At 44.1% G+C, this 19,980-nt stretch overlaps 1 protein-coding gene and 1 pseudogene across 1 annotated transcript; one reads left to right on the plus strand and one right to left on the minus strand.

The window, feature by feature from the left end:
- Positions 1-1,555, minus strand: LOC111970126 (glutathione peroxidase 2-like; annotated as a pseudogene).
- A 4,830-nt stretch (positions 1,556-6,385) lies between these two features.
- Positions 6,386-16,184, plus strand: LOC111970127 (Fanconi anemia group D2 protein-like). Its single transcript, XM_070445829.1, has 6 exons — positions 6,386-6,418; positions 14,236-14,305; positions 14,693-14,754; positions 14,840-15,144; positions 15,808-15,951; positions 16,073-16,184. Exons 1-6 carry the CDS (start codon positions 6,386-6,388, stop codon positions 16,119-16,121), a joined length of 663 nt encoding a protein of 220 aa, XP_070301930.1. The 3' UTR covers positions 16,122-16,184.
- Positions 16,185-19,980: the final 3,796 nt, after the last annotated feature.

Raw genomic sequence — 19,980 nt, forward strand, 5'->3', positions numbered from 1 at the left:
AAGGGGAAAATAATTTATTTGGGCAACTTCTTACACAGTTGTGCTTTACATGGGCCAAAGGCAACTGTTATGTTAAGTCTTTTACATTTCATCAGACATCCCTCTCACAAAAGGCTTGGTTTCAATGGATGCCTTCATTTAATAAAAGTTCAGAACACAGCAGCATTTTGCATATGAGAGCACAGCACATGATTTGAAAAGATAATGGGTGTGCTGCTGTCACACAGAAGCTAATCTTGTAAGGAGGAGGAAGTATTTGTTGAATGGGAAGCTGTTGAAAGTTGTTTATTTTTTAGGTATAGCCAAGCACATTTCCCAAAGTGTGACAATAGTTTATAATTTGAAAAGCCATTACAACTCATTGACATGATTTCCACTCCCCACCATTGCTTCTGTGTGACCAACACTGGGACGTTTAGTTAGCCGTATTGAGAAGCTCCTTGATGTCACCCTCAATGCTGCTGGTAAGGAATCTCCTGCCATAACGCTTGAATGGCTCCCCGGCTGACCCAATGAGGAACTTCTCAAAGTTCCAGGCGATGTCAGTCCTGCAGACGGGACTCCAGATGATGCAGTTGGGGTCATTCATTAAGGCCATGGGCTCGTCGCTTGGGAATGGCAGCTTCTCCTTGAGGTACACAAACAGGGGGTGGGCGTCCTTCCCATTCACATCCACTTTCTCAAGGAGCTGGAACTTCGGCTCAAAGCCATTTCCCGGACGGACATACTTTAAGGACATCAGGATCTCTTCGTTCTTGCAGTTCTCCTGCAGGAGTAGATGGGAAGAATATGTAACATGTACAGAAAAAAAGTGTTAGATGTTTGATCTCAAAAGTGGCCTAATATCAAGGTGAGTCCATTGTCAAAAGCCATAGCTAGAACCCTCAATAAATTGGATGGACACCATCTAATTTCATCATTGATAGTGCCCTTTCCCCTTCATTAGGAATTAAGACCAGGCCTATAGCTATATATAAGGACACTGAAGCCCAACCTTGGTATTTTTTCCCAACCGATGGCAAAATGAGTAGAATTGTGTGAAATTACTTAAAATTACTTTACTACACCAACCAAAGTGATAATGGCTGGGTAATTTTTACTTGTTTTTGCTGTTCTCAAAACATGAGTTTTTTTTAATTGTATAGAAATGGATTAGTCCTAAATTAGCTTACATTTTCTAAAACTGGATAGGGGGGCTATGATGAGAAAGAATAGTGACATTAGCCCATATTTAGAATTATAAGAAAATGCATCCCCTCTTACCTGATGTCCGAACTGATTGCAGGGCACCCCCAGAATCACTAGCCCCTTGTCGGCGTACCGTTCATGGAGCTCATTCATCTGGGTGTAATCCCTGGTGGTCGTGCCTCAGAGAGACGCCACATTCTCGATCAGCACCACTTTACCCTGAAGAGACGAGAAATTAAACAATTCTCCTGTAAGGAGCTTTGCTGTCAGGTCGTAGAACCTCTTATATACAGCCATTAACCTGGTAAATGTCACTCCCCGCTTCTGTCTGCGAAAATGCTCTGTTGGACTTTTTATACAAGGTATCAACACGGAAATGGGAGGTACTTCATGAACATTTTAGGGACGGTCTAGAAATATTGGGATATTTTGTATTAAAATCGCACGAGTATGCGTTATCCAGGACAAACAACTATGTACACTTGAAGAATACAATACGATAGAAATTATAATGACACCCCTTGAACGTCTAAAGTAGAGACAAAGATTTTTATAACTAAACCAAGATAGACCACTGCTTGTCGTTTCCAATGGGAACAAATGAGTCATAGTGGGCAGAACAAGCAAGGAGGTGGGCAGAGCCAAGCACGCGCAAGCGATATCCTATTGGCGCGTTCTAGTATATATCTGCATATTTCCGTTAGGGAACGCCTACGATGTGAAGTGCGCATGTGCAATAACTCATTCGCCTTTGCACTCCTAAACAGCTCGATTTTTAAAAAACTTTTGCAAAAGGTGAAGTCTACAAAACTTAGTCAGTTCTGTTCATAACATATTCTAGTTTTGCGAGCAGAAAACTGTATTGAGATAAAATGTTTAATTGATGAGCAGATTTGCAGAATGTCGGACAAAATCCATCTGTTCCATCTTCTCCCACAGCCCCCAGTGRGCTTCCTCTCACTACCATATTTGGTGGAAATATGCAGATATATACTAGAACGCGCCAATAGGATATCGCTTGCGCGTGCTTGGCTCTGCCCACCTCCTTGCTTGTTCTGCCCACTATGACTCATTTGTTCCCATTGGAAACGACAAGCAGTGGTCTATCTTGGTTTAGTTACCATATTTGGTAGTGAGTTGAAATGCCAACCGGATGCTTCGCATTTACACATCCAGTCAAAATCTGTATCATTGTTCTTTCTGTGTTAGAGACCTAGTCGACGGCTAGAGTTTCACTGGTTTCACAATATTGCTACTGTCTTGACTTTATACAAGGTCCCTCACTGCATTGCAAAACACTGGTGGGAATCTGCCCTGTACTTTGAAGAGTTGCTCTCACCAATTCCTACAGTACTGTAATGAAACAGCAGGGAGCAGGGCTCGAACCCTCGACCTTCTAGCCCGAAGTCCAGCGCGCTATCGACTGTGCCGCAAAAGCATGCTCGTGCGGCAGAGTCGATTTTTGCGGCACAGTCGATTTCCGCGCTTATAAACCCAGGGTGTTACACTACGTTTCATTCTCTATAATCCTTCCTCAGTAAGTAAAATGAACAAATTATTGCAGGCCACGCTTTCGTGAAACATCTGTCTAATTTACAATCTATCAGTTTCGAGAGTTAGCTAACGTTAGCCAATGAATAATTGAGTAACACTAGACTAGTCTTATACTTGCGGCTACTCAACCTCTACGTGATTAGTGTCGTTCGTCGTCCGTCGTCGTCGTCCCCCCCCCCCCCCCCCCCCCCCCGCGGACGGTTGAGCTAACGTAGGCTAATGTGATTAGCATGAGGTTGTAAGTATATATTTTTTAATCCCAGGACATAGACATATCTGATATCGGCATAAAGCTTAAATTCTTGTTAATCTAACTGCACTGTCCAATTTACAGTAGCTATTACAGTGAAAGAATGCCATGCCATTGTTTGAGGAGAGTGCACAATTATGAACTTGAAAATGTATTAATTAACCAATTAGGCACATTTGGACAGTCTGATACAACATTTTGAACAGATATGCAATGGCTCATTGGATCAGTCTAAAACTTTGCACAAACACCGCTCCCATCAAGTGGCTAAAATCGAAATTGTGCCTGGGCTGGAATAATACATTATGGCCTTTCTCTTGCATTTCAAAGATGATGGTACAAAAAACAAACAAAAAGCGCATGTTTCTTTCTTTGTATTATCTTTTACCAGATCTAATGTGTTATATTCTCCTACATTAATTTCCACAAATTTCAAAGTGTTTCCTTTCAAATGGTATCAAGAATATGCAAATCCTTGCTTCAGGTCCTGAGCTACAGGCAGTTAGAATTGGGTATGTCATTTTAGGCAAAAACATTTTTTAAAGGGTCGGATCCTTAAGAGGTTTTAACTAATTTAGTCACTAGACAATTTCTCAACCCAACAATAGCAGTGTGGCTAGCTAGCTAGTTCCATCTATGTACTTACAAGAACAAATTGGGTCAATAACATTGCGGACTATAAAATGGCTAACTAACCATGAACTTTATCATATCATCATCCAATCATTTCTCTTTTTTGTAAAAGGGAAGGTGCCGGAAACAAAAAAGTGAGCGCAAGAGGTATAGGATCAATATCATGCCAAATGTATTGTGAACACACAGCATGCATTTTGCATTTGTGTATTATGATCTGTACAAATAAGTACCAATCCACAAATGTAAATCACCAATCCACAAATGTAAATCACTTTCCACAAATGTAAATCACTTTCCACAAATGTAAATAACTTTCCACAATTATAAATCACAATCCACAAATGTAAATCACTTTCCACAAATGTAAATCACTTTCCACAAATGTAAATAACTTTCCACAATTATAAATCACTATCCACAAATGCAATTCATTATCCACAAACAAACACCTTTTATTTGTATTTGTAAATCAATATATTGCATTTTTTAAAGAACTGCAGATATGCAGGTCATTTCCAAGGGCCTTAAGTGAAATGATTGCCATAAAGATTTGCACATATGAGAGATATGCGCAAACATGGCAGATATGGCAAACCTGCAACTCCATATTTGGAAGCGCTTAGGTCACCTGACTTTTGGCAGGGATTTGACGACAAGAAAATACAAAAAGTTCTCATGCGTAGAAAGCGATTTGTAGTCGAAGAAAAAAAGCTTGTATCCGTAGAAAGCGATTTCTATACGTCGCTGGTAGCCTCTCGTTCGGCCATGTTGATGTCTGCCTTTCAAGGCTGCAGATGATATGATATATGATAACCATAAGATGTTAATCATAGTACAGTCCCTTGCCGAAAGTATTTACCCCCCTTGGCATTTTTCCTATTTTGTTGCCTTACAACCTGGAATTAAAATAGATTTTTGGGGGGTTTGTATCATTTGATTTACACAACATGCCTACCACTTTGAAGATGCAAAATATTTTTTATTGTGAAACAAACCATAAATAAGACAAAAAAACTGAAAACTTGAGCGTGCATAACTATTCACCCCCACAAAGTCAGTACTTTGTAGAGCCACCTTTTGCATCAACTACAGCTGCAAGTCTCTTGGGATATGTCTCTATAAGCTTGGCACATCTAGCCACTGGGATTTTTGCCCATTCTTCAAAGCAAAACTGCTCCAGCTCCTTCAAGTTGGATGGGTTCCTGCTAGTGTACAGCAATCTTTAAGTCATACCACAGATTGTCAATTGGATTGAGATCTGGGCATTGACTAGGCCATTTCAAGACATTTAAATGTTTCCCCTTAAACCACTCGAGTGTTGATTTAGCAGTATGCTTAAAGTCATTTTCCTGCTAGAAGGTGAACCTCCGTCTCAGTCTCAAATCTCTGGAATGCTGAAACAGGTTTCCCTCAAGAATTTCCCTGTATTTAGCGCCATCCATCATTCCTTCAATTCTTATCAGTTTCCCAGTACCTGCCGATGAAAAACATCCCCACAGCATGATGCTGCCACCACCATGTTTCACTGTGGAGAGTTTTATGGCATTGAAGCTCGTCTGGAGGTTAGTTAACACAGTGTCCAAAGCAGGGCCAGAAGTATACAGAATGGTGTCGTCTGCGTAGAGGTGGATCGGAGAATCACCAGCAGCAAGAGCAACATCATTGATGTATACAGAGAAAAGAGTCGGCCCGAGAATTGAACCCTGTGGCACCCCCATAGAGACTGCCAGAGGTCAAGACAACAGGCCCTCCGATTTGACACACTGAACTCTATCTGAGAAGTAGTTGGTGAACCAGACGGGGCAGTCATTTGAGAAACCAAGGCTGTTGAGTCTGCCGATAAGAACGCAGTGATTGACAGAGTCGAAAGCCTTGGCCAGGTCAATGAATACAGCTAAACAGTATTTTCTTTTATCGATGGCAGTTATGATATCGTTTAGGACCTTGAGCATGGCTTAGGTGCACTCATGACCAGCTCGGAAACCAGATTGCATAGCGGAGAATCTAAAGGCAAGGTGTGTGGAAACACATATTGTAGGCTACAATATGAGGAGGAAATTATAGTCCTAAAAATGTCCCGTTGTAGCTAGCAACCTCCACCTAATAATTATCATCAAAAACAAACGTCATTTCCATCCTCTTCGGTCCTGGACTGAACAAGATGCAAAGTTAGAAAAATGTCCAAGTGTGTGGAGTCCATCTCACAATGGAGCCTTCAACCGCAAGGGGGCGTTGCGTTTACATTCCATTGTGGAGGTCCCCATTGAAATGCATGACATCCGGTGCAACTTAACATAGTGCTTATGGGTAACGCCTTATGTCCACCAAATGGCATGAGTTTTGCAGTATGTTGTTTTTTCTGGACTAACATTTTCTGTACTTGATGCACATGTGATTCGTAAGGCTGCAGAAAGGTTTGCAACATGGAGAAGGTCATTTTAGCTGTCTCTGGGTTCCCTGCCACGTTCGACCAATTTCTACCTTGACCTCCATACTAAAAATGCTGCATGGAGACACAATGCCAAAATGATTGGATTACCTGCTCAGTTGAATGTGAAATAATTAGCTTTAAAGTGGAAGCTAGGTGCTGGCAATTTCTTAGCTAAGCTATCTATACTGAACAAAAATATAAACGCAACATGTAAAGTGTCTGCCATCTGCCCTGTACAGTTGAAATCAGGATTCATCTGTGAAGAGCACACTTCTCCAGCCTGCCAGTGGCCATCAAAGGTGAGCATTTGCCTACTGAAGTCGGTAATGACCCTGAACTGCAGTCAGGTCAAGAGCCTGGTGAGGACAACAAGCACGCAGATGAGCCCCAACGCAGCTTTGCGGACTGCTCCATTGACAATTAATGACTTCTGTCAGAACGCAAAGAGTTTGATGCATCTGGTGGAAATGAGACTTAAAGCTTCGTTTACATTTCCCATAAGCACCATTATTTTGCGCCAGATGTCATGCATTTCAATGGGGACGTCGACAACAGAGTGGAATCGCAACACCCCCTTGCGGTTGAAGGCTCTGTTGCGACATTTTCCAAACTTTGCATCGTCTTCAGTCCAGCCAGAGTCTATCGAAGAACATGAATTTATCAAACCACAGAAGATGAAAATATGTGGTTTTCACTGATGTCTTTAAGGGATAGCTTTCAAATTGTAAACCATTACACATTCTTATAAGTGAGTACTATTTTAATAGTAATGTTAAGTAATACAATGTGTTAAGCCAATTATATGAGTGTTGCCTACAGTTTAATTTTATTGTGATGGTAATGATGATAGTTGCTCATTACTAGTTTCTTCAACCTAGCCTAGCTTTTAGCTTGCTAGCTGCTCTGCAGTGCAAACTAGCTTGACTTGATATGAGGTTAGAGAAACAAGTTGAGGAATAAGTAACATAACAAAACATGTTTTATTGCAGAATATGCAAGGATGTGGGCAAAGCCAAGAAGGAGCTAATGCGATCCTGTTGGCGCTTTCTATAAATTATTTGCATATTTTTATTTGGGAACGCTTACTCTGTGAAGTGCAATGTGCAATTATTCAGTTCACCCTTGCACTCCTAAACAACGCACTTCTTTAAAACTTTGGCAAAGGGTACAGTCTACAAAACGCAATCTACTCTGTTTGTTACCGATTCTAGTTCTGGAAACAGATAACTGTAAGGAGATCCAATAATTCATTGATGAGAAAATTTGCAGAATGTCGGCTAAAATCCATCTCACTCCATCTTCTCCCACAGCCGGGCACTGGGCTTCCTCTCATCGTGATATTTGGTAGTGAGTGGAAAAGCCAACCTCACATTTATACATCAGGTAAAATATCTGGCACATTGTTTTATCTATGCTACACTTGTCCGTTCAGGAGTGGGACAAGACTCCGTGAAGATGACATAAGGTGTAATGAAATACGTCACAATGTGTATGGGGCATAATGTGAATGAGGCTTCACCCAATGATGCGCAACTCACTCGCCGGTTATGGCTAATGTGTTTGTGCCAAAAGCCTATATCTCTCTTGTTTTACTTTGTAAAACAACGTTTGGAAGTTTATCAAGTATTTGTATATCCTACAGCAGAAAGATTAGTCATCTCTTTTCATCAGGAGCCACACGGCCACCGTTGATCTCAAACATAGGTTACAATGTTGCGAAAAACATCTGGCTCAAATGAAGCACTGCATCCAGTTTCTTTCAGCCTGAGCCTGTGTGAACATGTAGCAAGTTACAGTCAAACCAAACCATATTTGAAGAACGCTCAACTCCGTTCTCTTATATCGAGGCAGAGTTGAGTTTTGAGAACTGGTCGCGAAATTTGCTTGCAACAACATTGAGTCACCATCAGATGATTCTTGTAAATGTGCCAATTCTGAAAACGCGTACCTGTACCTATGTTTGTCCCGTACAACTGCGGTCCTTCCGCGGGGTGCTGAAATTCATATTTTGATAAAAACTTTTATCTAATACAACCACCAACTTTTTCACCATTTGTGTTGCTCGACTCAGCACGAATGTGCATGTGCCAATTGAATCTCAGCTTACATTGTAAGTAGTACTAGCAACACAAATTAGGAAAAGGTCAGTGGTTGTATTCGCTGAAAGTTTTATTAAAAGTATGAATTTCAGCATCATGCGAAGGACCGCTGTTGTACAGGAAAAACATAGGTAGCTACAGGTAAGCGTTTTCAGAATTTACATTTTTACAAGAATCGACTGAAGGTGTTGTTGCTTGCAATCCCATGACCAGCTATCAAAACTCAGTTCAGCCTCGATATAAGAGAATGGAGTTGAGCGTTTCTCAGCTAACCAAACTATTGCCCTGTGGGCAGACCCAGCCCCAGGATAAAGTTACTAAGGGGGCAGTTGAAATTGGCAAGGTGGCAAACATTTTTTGGGTTCTTGCAGTGGAATTATATTGAATTACGCTTATATAATCACGCTAGACCACAATAAACATAAAGTTCAAATGCAGAGACTCCGAGATCATTGAGTGCTTTTGAAATATGTAGCCTCTGCTGCTCTGTATCAGCACAATGGACAGCGCCATACAGCTAGGCCGTTTTGGTAACGAATATAGGCTACAAGTTATGGCAATTCACATTACAAACAACCTATGTGAATGCAGCAGTACACACAGCTGTCTTACCAAAATAATGCAAACTAAATGCTGAAAGTGGTAGCCTAGTTATTCATGCATGCAAACAGTTCAGCAACACGCAGTGATATGGTACATTTTTGTGAATCAAATTCGACCCACGTAATCAATTAAGCAATGCCAGCCTACCATAAACATGTTTCCAAAACGTACAGTTCCATTTAAAGCAAAGAAAACCAATAGGCTACCAAGAAGACCATAATAGAACGTAGCCTATCTATTTATATATAATGTATGTACTGTAGCTATACCCAGGGGCGTCATTTGGGTTTTTGCATTGGAATTATATTAAATTCTGCGTATACCACAATAAAAAACAAACTTTAAAAAATGCTTTTGACCAAGAAGTGACAGGTTCAATGGAATGAAATCTCACTGCACTCTATCAGGACCATGGAGAGTGGCCTACACACAAAAGCAAGATTTTTATAAAAACCAACCAGCTAGATTGTTTCAATCATAACTTTTCAGAAGAGTTGCAGCTTTCTAAATTCTCCGTGGAACGTCCTGAGTAATCGATTATTCCATTCTCCCCTAAATTTTCTTGTAAGATCCCCCTCAAATACCAGTTGGGTTAGTTGAGCTTTCTTTGGGTGTATTACGCCTCTTCTCTGCTGACTGAAAATGTTTGTCGAAGTGGATAATTTGTTCTCTCATTTAGCTGTGGACTCCCCAAAAGTCAGTCCATGTTTCAGTGCAGTAAGCATGATCGGGATAGCGAAGAGAGGCCCAGAAAATCATTGCAGGATATCAAGTGGGGTCCATTTGTCCTCATTGGATCCAGAGCGGGCGACTTCGGTCTGCAAGAACTGGCGAGCAACACTAAACTCAGCTTCCACCAAAACACACCACGACAGTCATGAAGAGGGCACAACAAAACGTATTCCCCCTCAGAAGACTGAAAAGATTTGGCATGTGTCCTCAGATCCTCAAAAAGTTCTACAGCTGCACCATCGAGAGCATCCTGACTGGTTGCATCACTGCCTGATATGGCAACTGCTCTGCCTCCTACCTCAAGGCACTACAGAGGGTAGAGCGTATGGCCCAGTACATTGCTGGGGCCAAGCTTCCTGCCAACCAAGACCTCTATACCAGGCGGTGTCAGAGGAAGGCCCTGTAAATTGTCAAAGACTCCAGCCACCCTAGTCATAGACTGTTCTCTCTGCTACCGCATGGCAAGCGGTACCAGAATGCCAAGTCTAGGTCCAAAAGGCTTCTTAACAGTTTCTACCATCAAGCAATAAGTCTCCTGAACAGCTAATCAAATGGCTACCCAGACTAATTGCATTGTGTGTGTGTGTGTGTGTCCCTGTTATGCTGCTGCTACTCTCTGTTTATTATCTATGCATAGTCACTTTACATTTACATTTACATTTAAGTCATTTAGCAGACGCTCTTATCCAGAGCGACTTACAAATTGGTGCATTCACCTTATGATATCCAGGGGAACAACCACTTTACAATAGTGCATCTAACTCTTTTAAGGGGGGGTAGAAGGATTACTTTATCCTATCCTAGGATTCCTTAAAGAGTGGGGTTTCAGGTGTCTCCGGAAGGTGGTGATTGACTCCGCTGACCTGGCGTCGTGAGGGAGTTTGTTCCACCATTGGGTGCCAGAGCAGCGAACAGTTTTGACTGGGCTGAGCGGGAACTGTACTTCCTCAGAGGTAGGGAGGCGAGCAGGCCAGAGGTGGATGAACGCAGTGCCCTTGTTTGGGTGTAGGGCCTGATCAGAGCCTGAAGGTACGGAGGTGCCGTTCCCCTCACAGCTCCGTAGGCAAGCACCATGGTCTTGTAACGGATGCGAGCTCAACTGGAAGCCAGTGGAGAGAGCGGAGGAGCGGGGTGACGTGAGAGAACTTGGGAAAGTTGAACACCAGACGGGCTGCGGGTTCTGGATGAGTTGTAGGGGTTTAATGGCACAGGCAGGGAGCCCAGCCAACAGCGAGTTGCAGTAATCCAGACGGGAGATGACAAGTGCCTGGATTAGGACCTGCGCCGCTTCCTGCGTGAGGCAGGGTCGTACTCTGCGAATGTTGTAGAGCATGAACCTACAGGAACGGTCACCGCCTTGATGTTAGTTGAGAACGACAGGGTGTTGTCCAGGATCACGCCAAGTGTCTTAGCACTCTGGGAGGAGGACACAATGGAGTTGTCAACCGTGATGGCGAGATCATGGAACGGGCAGTCCTTCCCCGGGAGGAAGAGCAGCTCCGTCTTGCCGAGGTTCAGCTTGAGTGGTGATCCGTCATCCACACTGATATGTCTGCCGACATGCAGAGATGCGATTCACCACCTGGTTATCAGAGGGGGGAAAGGAGAAGATTAATTGTGTGCGTCTGCATAGCAATGATAGGAGAGACCATGTGAGGATATGACAGAGCCAAGTGACTTGGTGTATAGCGAGAATAGGAGAGGCCTAGAACAGAGCCCTGGGGGACACCAGTGGTGAGAGCACGTGTGCGGAGACAGATTCTCGCCACGCCACCTGGTAGGAGCGACCTGTCAGGTAGGACGCAATCCAAGCGTGGGCCGCGCCGGAGATGCCCAGCTCGGAGAGGTGGAGAGGAGGATCTGATGGTTCACAGATCAAAGGCAGCCGATAGGTCTAGAAGGATGAGAGCAGAGGAGAGAGAGTTAGCTTTAGCAGTGCGGAGCGGCCTCCGTGACACAGAGAAGAGCAGTCTCAGTTGAATGACTAGTCTTGAAACCTGACTGATTTGGATCAAGAAGGTCATTCTGAGAGAGATAGCAGGAGAGCTGGCAAGGACGGCACGTTCAAGAGTTTTGGAGAGAAAAGAAAGAAGGGATACTGGTCTGTAGTTGTTGACATCGGAGGGATCGAGTGTAGGTTTTTTCAGAAGGGGTGCAACTCTCGCTCTCTTGAAGACGGAAGGGACGTAGCCAGCGGTCAAGGATGAGTTGATGAGCGAGGTGAGGTAAGGGAAAGGTCTCCGGAAATGGTCTGGAGAAGAGAGGAGGGGATAGGGTCAAGGCAGGTTGTTGGGCGGCCGGCCGTCACAAGACGCGAGATTTCATCTGGAAAGAGAGGAGAAAAGAGGTCAAAGCACAGGGTAGGGCAGTGTGAGCAGAACCAGCGGTGTCGTTTGACTTAGCAAACGAGGATCGGATGTCGTCGACCTTCTTTCAAAATGGTTGACGAAGTCATCAGCAGAGAGGGAGGAGGGGGAAGGAGGGGGAGGAGATTCAGGAGGGAGGAGAAGGTGGCAAAGAGCTTCCTAGGGTTAGAGGCAGATGCTTGGAATTTAAAGTGGTAGAAATTGGCTTTAGCAGCAGAGACAGAAGAGGAGAATGTAGAGAGGAGGGAGTGAAAGGATGCCAGGTCCGCAGGGAGCGAGTTTTCCTCCATTTCCGCTCGGCTGCCCGGAGCCCTGTTCTGTGAGCTCGCAATGAGTCGTCGAGCCACGGAGCAGGAGGGGAGGACCGAGCCGGCCTGGAGGATAGGGGACATAGAGAGTCAAAGGATGCAGAAAAGGAGGAGAGGAGGGTTGAGGAGGCAGAATCAGGAGATAGGTTGGAGAAGGTTTGAGCAGAGGGAAGAGATGATAGGATGGAAGAGGAGAGAGTAGCGGGGGAGAGAGAGCGAAGGTTGGGACGGCGCGATACCATCCGAGTAGGGGCAGTGTGGGAAGTGTTGGATGAGAGCGAGAGGGAAAAGGATACAGGTATGGTCGGAGACTTGGAGGGGAGTGCAATGAGATTAGTGGAAGAACAGCATCTAGTAAAGATGAGGTCAAGCGTATTGCCTGCCTTGTGAGTAGGGGGAAGGTGAGAGGTGAGGTCAAAAGAGGAGAGGAGTGGAAAGAAGGAGGCAGAGAGGAATGAGTCAAAGGTAGACGTGGGGAGGTTAAAGTCACCCAGAACTGTGAGAGGTGAGCCATCCTCAGGAAAGGAACTTATCAGGGCGTCAAGCTCATTGATGAACTCTCCAAGGGAACCTGGAGGGCGATAACTTTAACTCTACCTATTTGTAAATACTACCTCAATTACCTCTACTAAGCTGTGCCCCCGCACATTGACGATGTACCGGTACCCCCTGTTTTATATCCTTGCTACTGTCATTTTACTGCTGCTTAAATTTTTTACATAACACTTATTTTTCTTAAAACTGCATTGTTGGTTAAGGGCTTGTAAGTAAGCATTTCACTGTAAGGTTGTATTCGGCACATGTGACAAATACAATTTGTTTTGATTTGAACTGTTTTGCTTAGATCCAGAAGTGGTTTCACCTTTTTCATATCTAGAAAGTAATGGCTCTCTGGGTCAAGGGCACAAAGGGCCTCCACCAGTTGGCTGTCGCATTCACTGAATCGTTCAGACATTTCACCAATGACAGCATCCAACGTGCTGAAGAACAGTCTTATACACTCAGTTTCTTCTCCTCTGTCCTGCTGGCCTACTGTACTGTCCACCACGTATTGCTGGAAATTTGTACGTACATAACATTGTCGTTTGCTTGGAGCTGGTGGTGCGTCACTGGCACTGCATTGTGCCCAAATGGCTTCAAACTCACTGTTGCTGTAACGGCTGTCGTAGTCGTTCTCCTCCTCAGACGAGGTGGAGCATGGATCGGACCAAGATGCAGAGTAGTTAGTGTTCATATTTTAATGAAAAATCAACAAAACACTTCAAAATACAAAACCAACAAACGTGACAAACCCGAAACAGTCCTGTGTGGCCCAAACACAGTCACAGGAACAAACACCCACAAAACACATGTGAAACCCAGGCTGCCTAAGTATGATTCTCAATCAGGGACAACGATTGACAGCTGTCTCTGATTGAGAATCATACCAGGCCGAACACCAAATCCCAACATAGAAAATCAACCATAGACCAACCCACCCAACTCACGCCCTGACCAACTAAAATAAATACAAGACAAAGGAAAACAGGTCAGGAACGTGACAGTTGCACCTCCAAGTCTCGACAAACTCCAATGCACTGCGGACCACTTTGACTCCAGTGTAAAGATCCGTTGCTTATGCCTGGAGTAATTGGTTTGGAGGATTGTGAAGACTAAGGATTCTGTGGAGCATGGTGGCTGTAAACTTAAAGCTGGGGACCGTCACTGCCTTCAGAAGCCCTATTGCCTCCACTCTTACTTCTGTGTTGTACAAACACATGCGTTTTCCCCCGCTTTTTATGGAAACCCAAAGGAGTCATACCTAACCGCCCAGTGGCTTTCTATAGCCCCCCTACACACACTGCGGTGCACCCTGTTCATTGCGCTGACATGGCGCAGCGGAGATACAGATTTTGCACCAACCTGTCACTCAATCATTGAAACGTTTTTTGCTATTTTTATATAGAGACATACAACTAAAACTGTGGGGGATAAAGTTTTAACTGAAGGGCTAAGCCCTCTTTAGCCCCCTTGTGGAACCGGGCCTGCCTGTGGATGACCTCTTCATTTGTCTCATTCCATTTTCCAGAAAATGATGCGCAAGAAGAGACGCCCCTCTGTGGAAAAAAGCGAAAGTGCTGCTCCACCAGATGTGTCAAGTAATTTAAGTCTTTCAGGCGCTCAAACAAACAAGGAAACCAGACTGTGTCTATTGACTTTGTATGTCTCATGAGAAATACACAAACTAGCTAGTGTCAGTCAGCTAGTGTCAGTCAGTTCATTAGGGATCCATCCCCATCTCATTCAGAGTAAGACCACTGGGCATCAGTCCAAGGCCACTACTCAGGAGGACACCAATAATGACTCTGTCTTTGGTCAATTTCTATGCGCGGGCTGGTATCATCTTGGGAAAAGGCAGTATATCCAATGAAATTGGTAAGAAAGACACACACCCTCAATAGTCATTCATCAACATATTGACAAATTATTGTTCTTAACTGGCAATTGGTGGATAATGCATCATTATATTGCTTTGTAAGCTGTAGAACAAATGGTTTTCCAAAAGAGACTCCAGCAACGACTGAATAAGAGTCCCAGATACCCCGGTGTGAGTATAATGTTTCCAAACTGTCTTTGGTATTGCACATTCTATAAAGCGTGATGCCTGATCTTCTGACCTTGATGTCTAACAGATTGTCCAGGAGTTCATCAAAGGACTGGAGTCTCACATTGAGGATCCTGAGAGGTTCAGGGACTGTCTCCTCCCTGTGTACCATGCCTGGCCGATGGGACCTGCAGGTAACGCCACAGATCACACAGCCCCAAGGGGAGCAGGGCACCTGGCTCTCTCAAATTCTCTGAAATGTTTGATCAGTGGCGGTAGAGAATTAGAAAATTGTTACATGGAAACATCACTTTGTGTCTTGTCTGTGGTCCAGCTCTGTCAGCTCATTTTAGGAGAGTGCTGTGCATGCTGCTGGGGATCGAGATGTTGCCGGTTTGACAGCCTCTCTCTATGCAAAAACACATTGGTCTAAGTAGTGTTGGGGTCTTTATCTGTCATCGGCCACTGGATGTGAAATTCAAATATGACCACAATTTTGTAAAGCCTTTCCTTTTTTCTTTTTGTTGTAGACTTTGGTCATTAACACTATGACAGCAGATCTAACCTATACTCTACACTAATTCCATCTGTATATTCCCACTAAGTAGCAAGGCTAGACTGACTTTCCTCAAACATCACTGTAACATGTCACTATCAAGGTACAAGGCGAGACCCAAATGCAGACACAGGAGGCAGATGGTTGGAGTCTTACAATGTTTATTAATCCAAAGGGGTAGGCAAGAGAATGGTCGTGGACAGGCAAAAAGGTCAAAACCAAATCAGAGTCCAGGAGGTACAGAGTGGCAGACAGGCTCGTGGTCAAGGCAGGCAGAATGGTCAGGCAAGCGGGTACAAAGTACAGAAACAGGCAAGGGTCAAAACTGGGAGGACTAGAAAAAGGATAATGCAAAAAGCAGGAGAATGGGAAAACCGCTGGTTGACTTGGAAACATACAAGACGAACTGGCATAGAGAGACAGGAAACACAGGGATAAATACACTGGGGAAAATAAGCGAGACCTGGAGGGGGTGGAGACAATCACAAGGACAGGTGAAACAGATCAGGGCGTGACAAGGAGTTAGCAGGTAAGCTGATGCAGCTGGTTTCCATTGCGCCAGTGGAGATTCAGCGTGACATCATCAACAGTCTGCCAGAGATCCTGGAGGACTCTCAGCACAGTGACATCGCCAGCGAGCTCAAGTGGGTGGAGCCCTGTTAGTCTAGTGTTTTTTGTGGGGATATGTGATGTCATGACTCATGAAAAATCACTTTGACTATCAGTTATATCTCCCTCCTATTCTCTCTCTCCTCTCCTCTGTAGCTCCTTACTCCAGGAAAACACTCAGCTGACTATGCCCTCTCTAGATTGAATCTGAGCTCCACTCTGATAGCTGAGGTAGCAGACACACAAACAACACAACACACACACACACACACACCACACACACACACACACACACACACACACACACACACACACACACACACACACACACACACACACACACACACACACACACACACACACACACACACACACACACACACACACAGAGTCTGAAGTCCATTTATTGTTGTTTCTGGCTAAAGCTCTCATTGGTGATTCAATAAGGCTAGAATTACACTCTGTGTTGGATCTGTTCAATAAGTAATGGGATGTTCACAGCTCAGGGCTTGTTGACACAAAGGTGTACTTCACTCACAACACTGACAGAATGTTACAGAATCCCTGTAACAATTATGCTATTGGCTGATTGCCTCTGTACTTACAGTTATTCTGAGGCTCTTAACAAATGAGATCAAATGGCTTGTTGACTGATAGCTGCCTTTAGAGCTAGAGTACTTTCTGGCCGTTGAAGGTGGTTGTTCCTCTATTTAAACATACATGTACATTTGCTTTATATCGACAAACTGCTCCTTTACTTCAAAGATATTCCAAAAATCAATACATTACAACAATACATAGAATATTTCACACCCCATAATGTTCATTTGACTTAAATGTGTGGTGTCTCTGTGGTCCTGTGTGTCAGGTGCGTGTGGCTGTCATGGCCACCCTGTCTGCTGTCCAGCTGGAGGACCTGCTGTGGTGGTCAAGTTCATCCTGCACTCCATCTCCTCCTTAGATGCCCTAGAGGTCAGAGGTCACACACAGTGGCATCACTGTCACTACATGTAGTCTTGCACTTTTCTTTCTAATAACAAAAACAAAGACTACACCTATGAAAGTGCCTCACAAATAGTTTTTTTGTTACCACCACACAACATTTTCCCCCATGACAGACCACAATCTGCTTTATGATGATGATCATGATGTGTTTGTCTCGCTGAGTGGTGCGGGGTTCTCTGTGAGGTATCAGGTGGTGTGTGACCTGCGTAAGAAGCTGGATCTGGAGCTGTGTGTTCTCCCTCCTGTGCTGCAGGCCTCTCAGATCCGCATGAAGAACAAGGGACAAAGGGGCTGCTCTAACAAACTGAAACACCAACACACTCCCATCACCTCAGAGCACCAGTGTATACTATTATGAATCCACAGAACACTCGACCTTCACTCGGATTTTACATTTACAATTATTCAAAACGGCAAGGCCACTTGTCTTAGTTTTTGGTCTCATTTTGCCACAAGGTCCTGCAACACCTCAGCATCCAGCAGCAATCAGGACAGTGTTGGAAGGCATCAAGTTTTTTATTTATTTATTTATTTCACTTTTATTTAACCAGGTAGGCCAGTTGAGAACAAGTTCTCAATTACAACTGCGACCTGGCCAAGATAGAGCAAAGCAGTGCGACACAAACAACACAGAGTTACACATGGGATAAACAAACGTACAGTCAATAACACAATAGAAAAATCTATATACAGTGTGTGCAAATGTAGTAAGATTAGGGAGGCAATAAATAGGCCATAGTGGCGAAATAATTACAATGTAGCAATTAAACACTAGAGTGATAGATGTGCAGAAGATTAATGTGCAAGTAGAAATACTGGGGTGCAAAGGAGAACAAAAATAACAATATGGGGATGAGGTAGTTGGGTGGGCTATTTACAGATGGGCTATGTACAGGTGCAATGATCGGTAAGCTGCTCTGACAGCTGATGCTTAAAGTAAGTGAGGGAGATGTAAGACTCCAGCTTCAGTGATTTTTGAAATTTGTTCCAGTTATTGGCAGCAGAGAACTGGAAGGAAAGGCGGCCAAAGCAGGAGTTGGCTTTGGGGGTGACCAGTGAAATATACCTGCTGGAGCGCGTGCTACGGGTGGGTGCTGCTATGGTGACCAGTTAGCTGAGATAAGGTGGGGCTTTACCTAGCAAAGACTTATGGATGACCTGGAGCCAGTGGGTTTGGCGACGAATATGTAGCGAGGGCCAGCCAACGAGAGCATACAGGTTGCAGTGGTGGGTAGTATATGGGGCTTTGGTGACAAAATGGATGGCACTGTGATAGACTACATCCAATTTGCTGAGTAGAGTGTTGTAGGCTATTTTGTAAATGACATCGCCGAAGTCAAGGATCGGTAGGACAGACAGTTTTACGTGGGTATGTTTGGCAGCATGAGTGAAGGATGCTTTGTTGCGAAATTGGAAGCCGATTCTAGATTTAATTTTGGATTGGAGATGCTTAATGTGAGTCTGGTAGTAGAGTTTACAGTCTAGCCAGACACCTAGGTATTTGTAGTTGTCCACAAATTCTAAGTCAGAACCGTCCAGCGATCGGTTGCGGGCAGTGATCGGTTGAAGATCAAGCATTTCGTTTTGCTTGCATTTAAGAGCAGTTGGAAGCCAAGGAAGGAGTGTTGTATGGCATTGAAGCTCGTCTGGAGGTTTGTTAACACAGTGTCCAAAGACGGGCCAGAAGTATACAGAATGGTGTCGTCTGCGTAGAGGTGGATCAGAGAATCACCAGCAGCAAGGGCAAGATCATTGATGTATAGAGAGAAAAGAGTCGGCCCGAGAATTGAACCCTGTGGCATTCCCATAGAGACTGCCAGAGGTCCGGACAACAGGCCCTCCGATTTGACACACTGAACTCTATCTGAGAAGTAGTTGGTGAACCAGGCGAGGCAGTCATTTGAGAAACCAAGGCTGTTGAGTCTGCCGATAAGAATGCAGTGACTGACAGAGTCGAAAGCCTTGGCCAGGTCGATGAATACGGCTGCACAGTATTGTCTTTTATAGATGGCGGCTATGATATCATTTCAGACCTTGAGCGTGGCTGAGGTGCACCCATGACCAGCTCGGAAACCAGATTGCATAGCGGAGAAGGTATGGTGGGATTCGAAATGGTCGGTGATCTGTTTGTTGACTTGGCTTTCGAAGACTTTAGAAAGGCAGGGTAGGATAGATATACAGTAGGTCTGTAACAGTTTGGGTTTAGAGTGTCACATCCCTTTTGAAGAGGGGGATGATCGCGGCAGCTTTCCAATAGCGATCTCAGATGATACGAAAGAGAGGTTGAACAGGCTAGTAATAGGAGTTGCAACAATGGCGGCGGATAATTTTAGAAGAAGAGGGTCCAGATTGTCTAACCCAGCTGATTTGTAGGGGTTTAGATTTTGCAGCTCTTTCAGAACATCAGCTGACTGGATTTGGGAGAAGGAGAAATGGGGAAGGCTTGGGCAAGTTTCTGTGGGGGGTGCAGAGCTGTTGACCGGGGTAGGGGTAGCCAGGTGTTAAGCATGGCCAGCCGTAGAAAAAGGAGGTGGTGTTCTTATTCTCCATGGACTTTACAGTGTCCCAGAACTTTTTTGAGTTTGTGTTGCAGGAAGCAAATTTCTGCTTGAAAAAGTTAGCCTTGGCTTTTCTAACTGCCTGTGTATATTGGTTTCTAACGAGAGAGATTTGGTGTGTAGGTCAGTGACAAAAAAATCTCAATGTGATCCATTTTAAATTCAGGCTTTAACAGCTTTTGGGAAGGCTTGGGCGAGTTGCTGTGGGGGGGTTGATAAGAGAATTTTGTTCTCCAGGTACATAACCCAATTTAATTATATTACTGAGTCTGCAAACCAGAATTTGTAAGATCTGGTCGAATGAAACAGACGGAGGCCCAGCTACAATAGATAGTCAAAAAGGTTTATTCAGAGATTCTGACTAGACTAACATTTATTGATTATGATGTTATACATTCTAATCACTTCCATACAATTATATGTTTCAGGGCGGAATATTCAAATCATTCAATTAACCGATAATTCTCAACCTAACAGGGGTGCAGTGCTGTTGACCGGGTA

Source organism: Salvelinus sp. IW2-2015, linkage group LG11 (genome assembly GCF_002910315.2).
Source record: "Salvelinus sp. IW2-2015 linkage group LG11, ASM291031v2, whole genome shotgun sequence".
Taxonomy (NCBI): Eukaryota; Metazoa; Chordata; class Actinopteri; order Salmoniformes; family Salmonidae; genus Salvelinus; species Salvelinus sp. IW2-2015.

Excerpts from the sequence above, each read along its gene's own strand:
- LOC111970127 (XM_070445829.1), top strand. The coding sequence starts at position 6,386 with ATGACCCTGAACTGCAGTCAGGTCAAGAGCCTG. Across the intron at positions 14,306-14,692 it reads TGCTCCACCAGATGTGTCAA|AACAAATGGTTTTCCAAAAG; the intron begins GTAATTTAAGTC and ends TGTAAGCTGTAG. Across the intron at positions 15,145-15,807 it reads TGGGGATCGAGATGTTGCCG|CAGATCAGGGCGTGACAAGG; the intron begins GTTTGACAGCCT and ends GGACAGGTGAAA.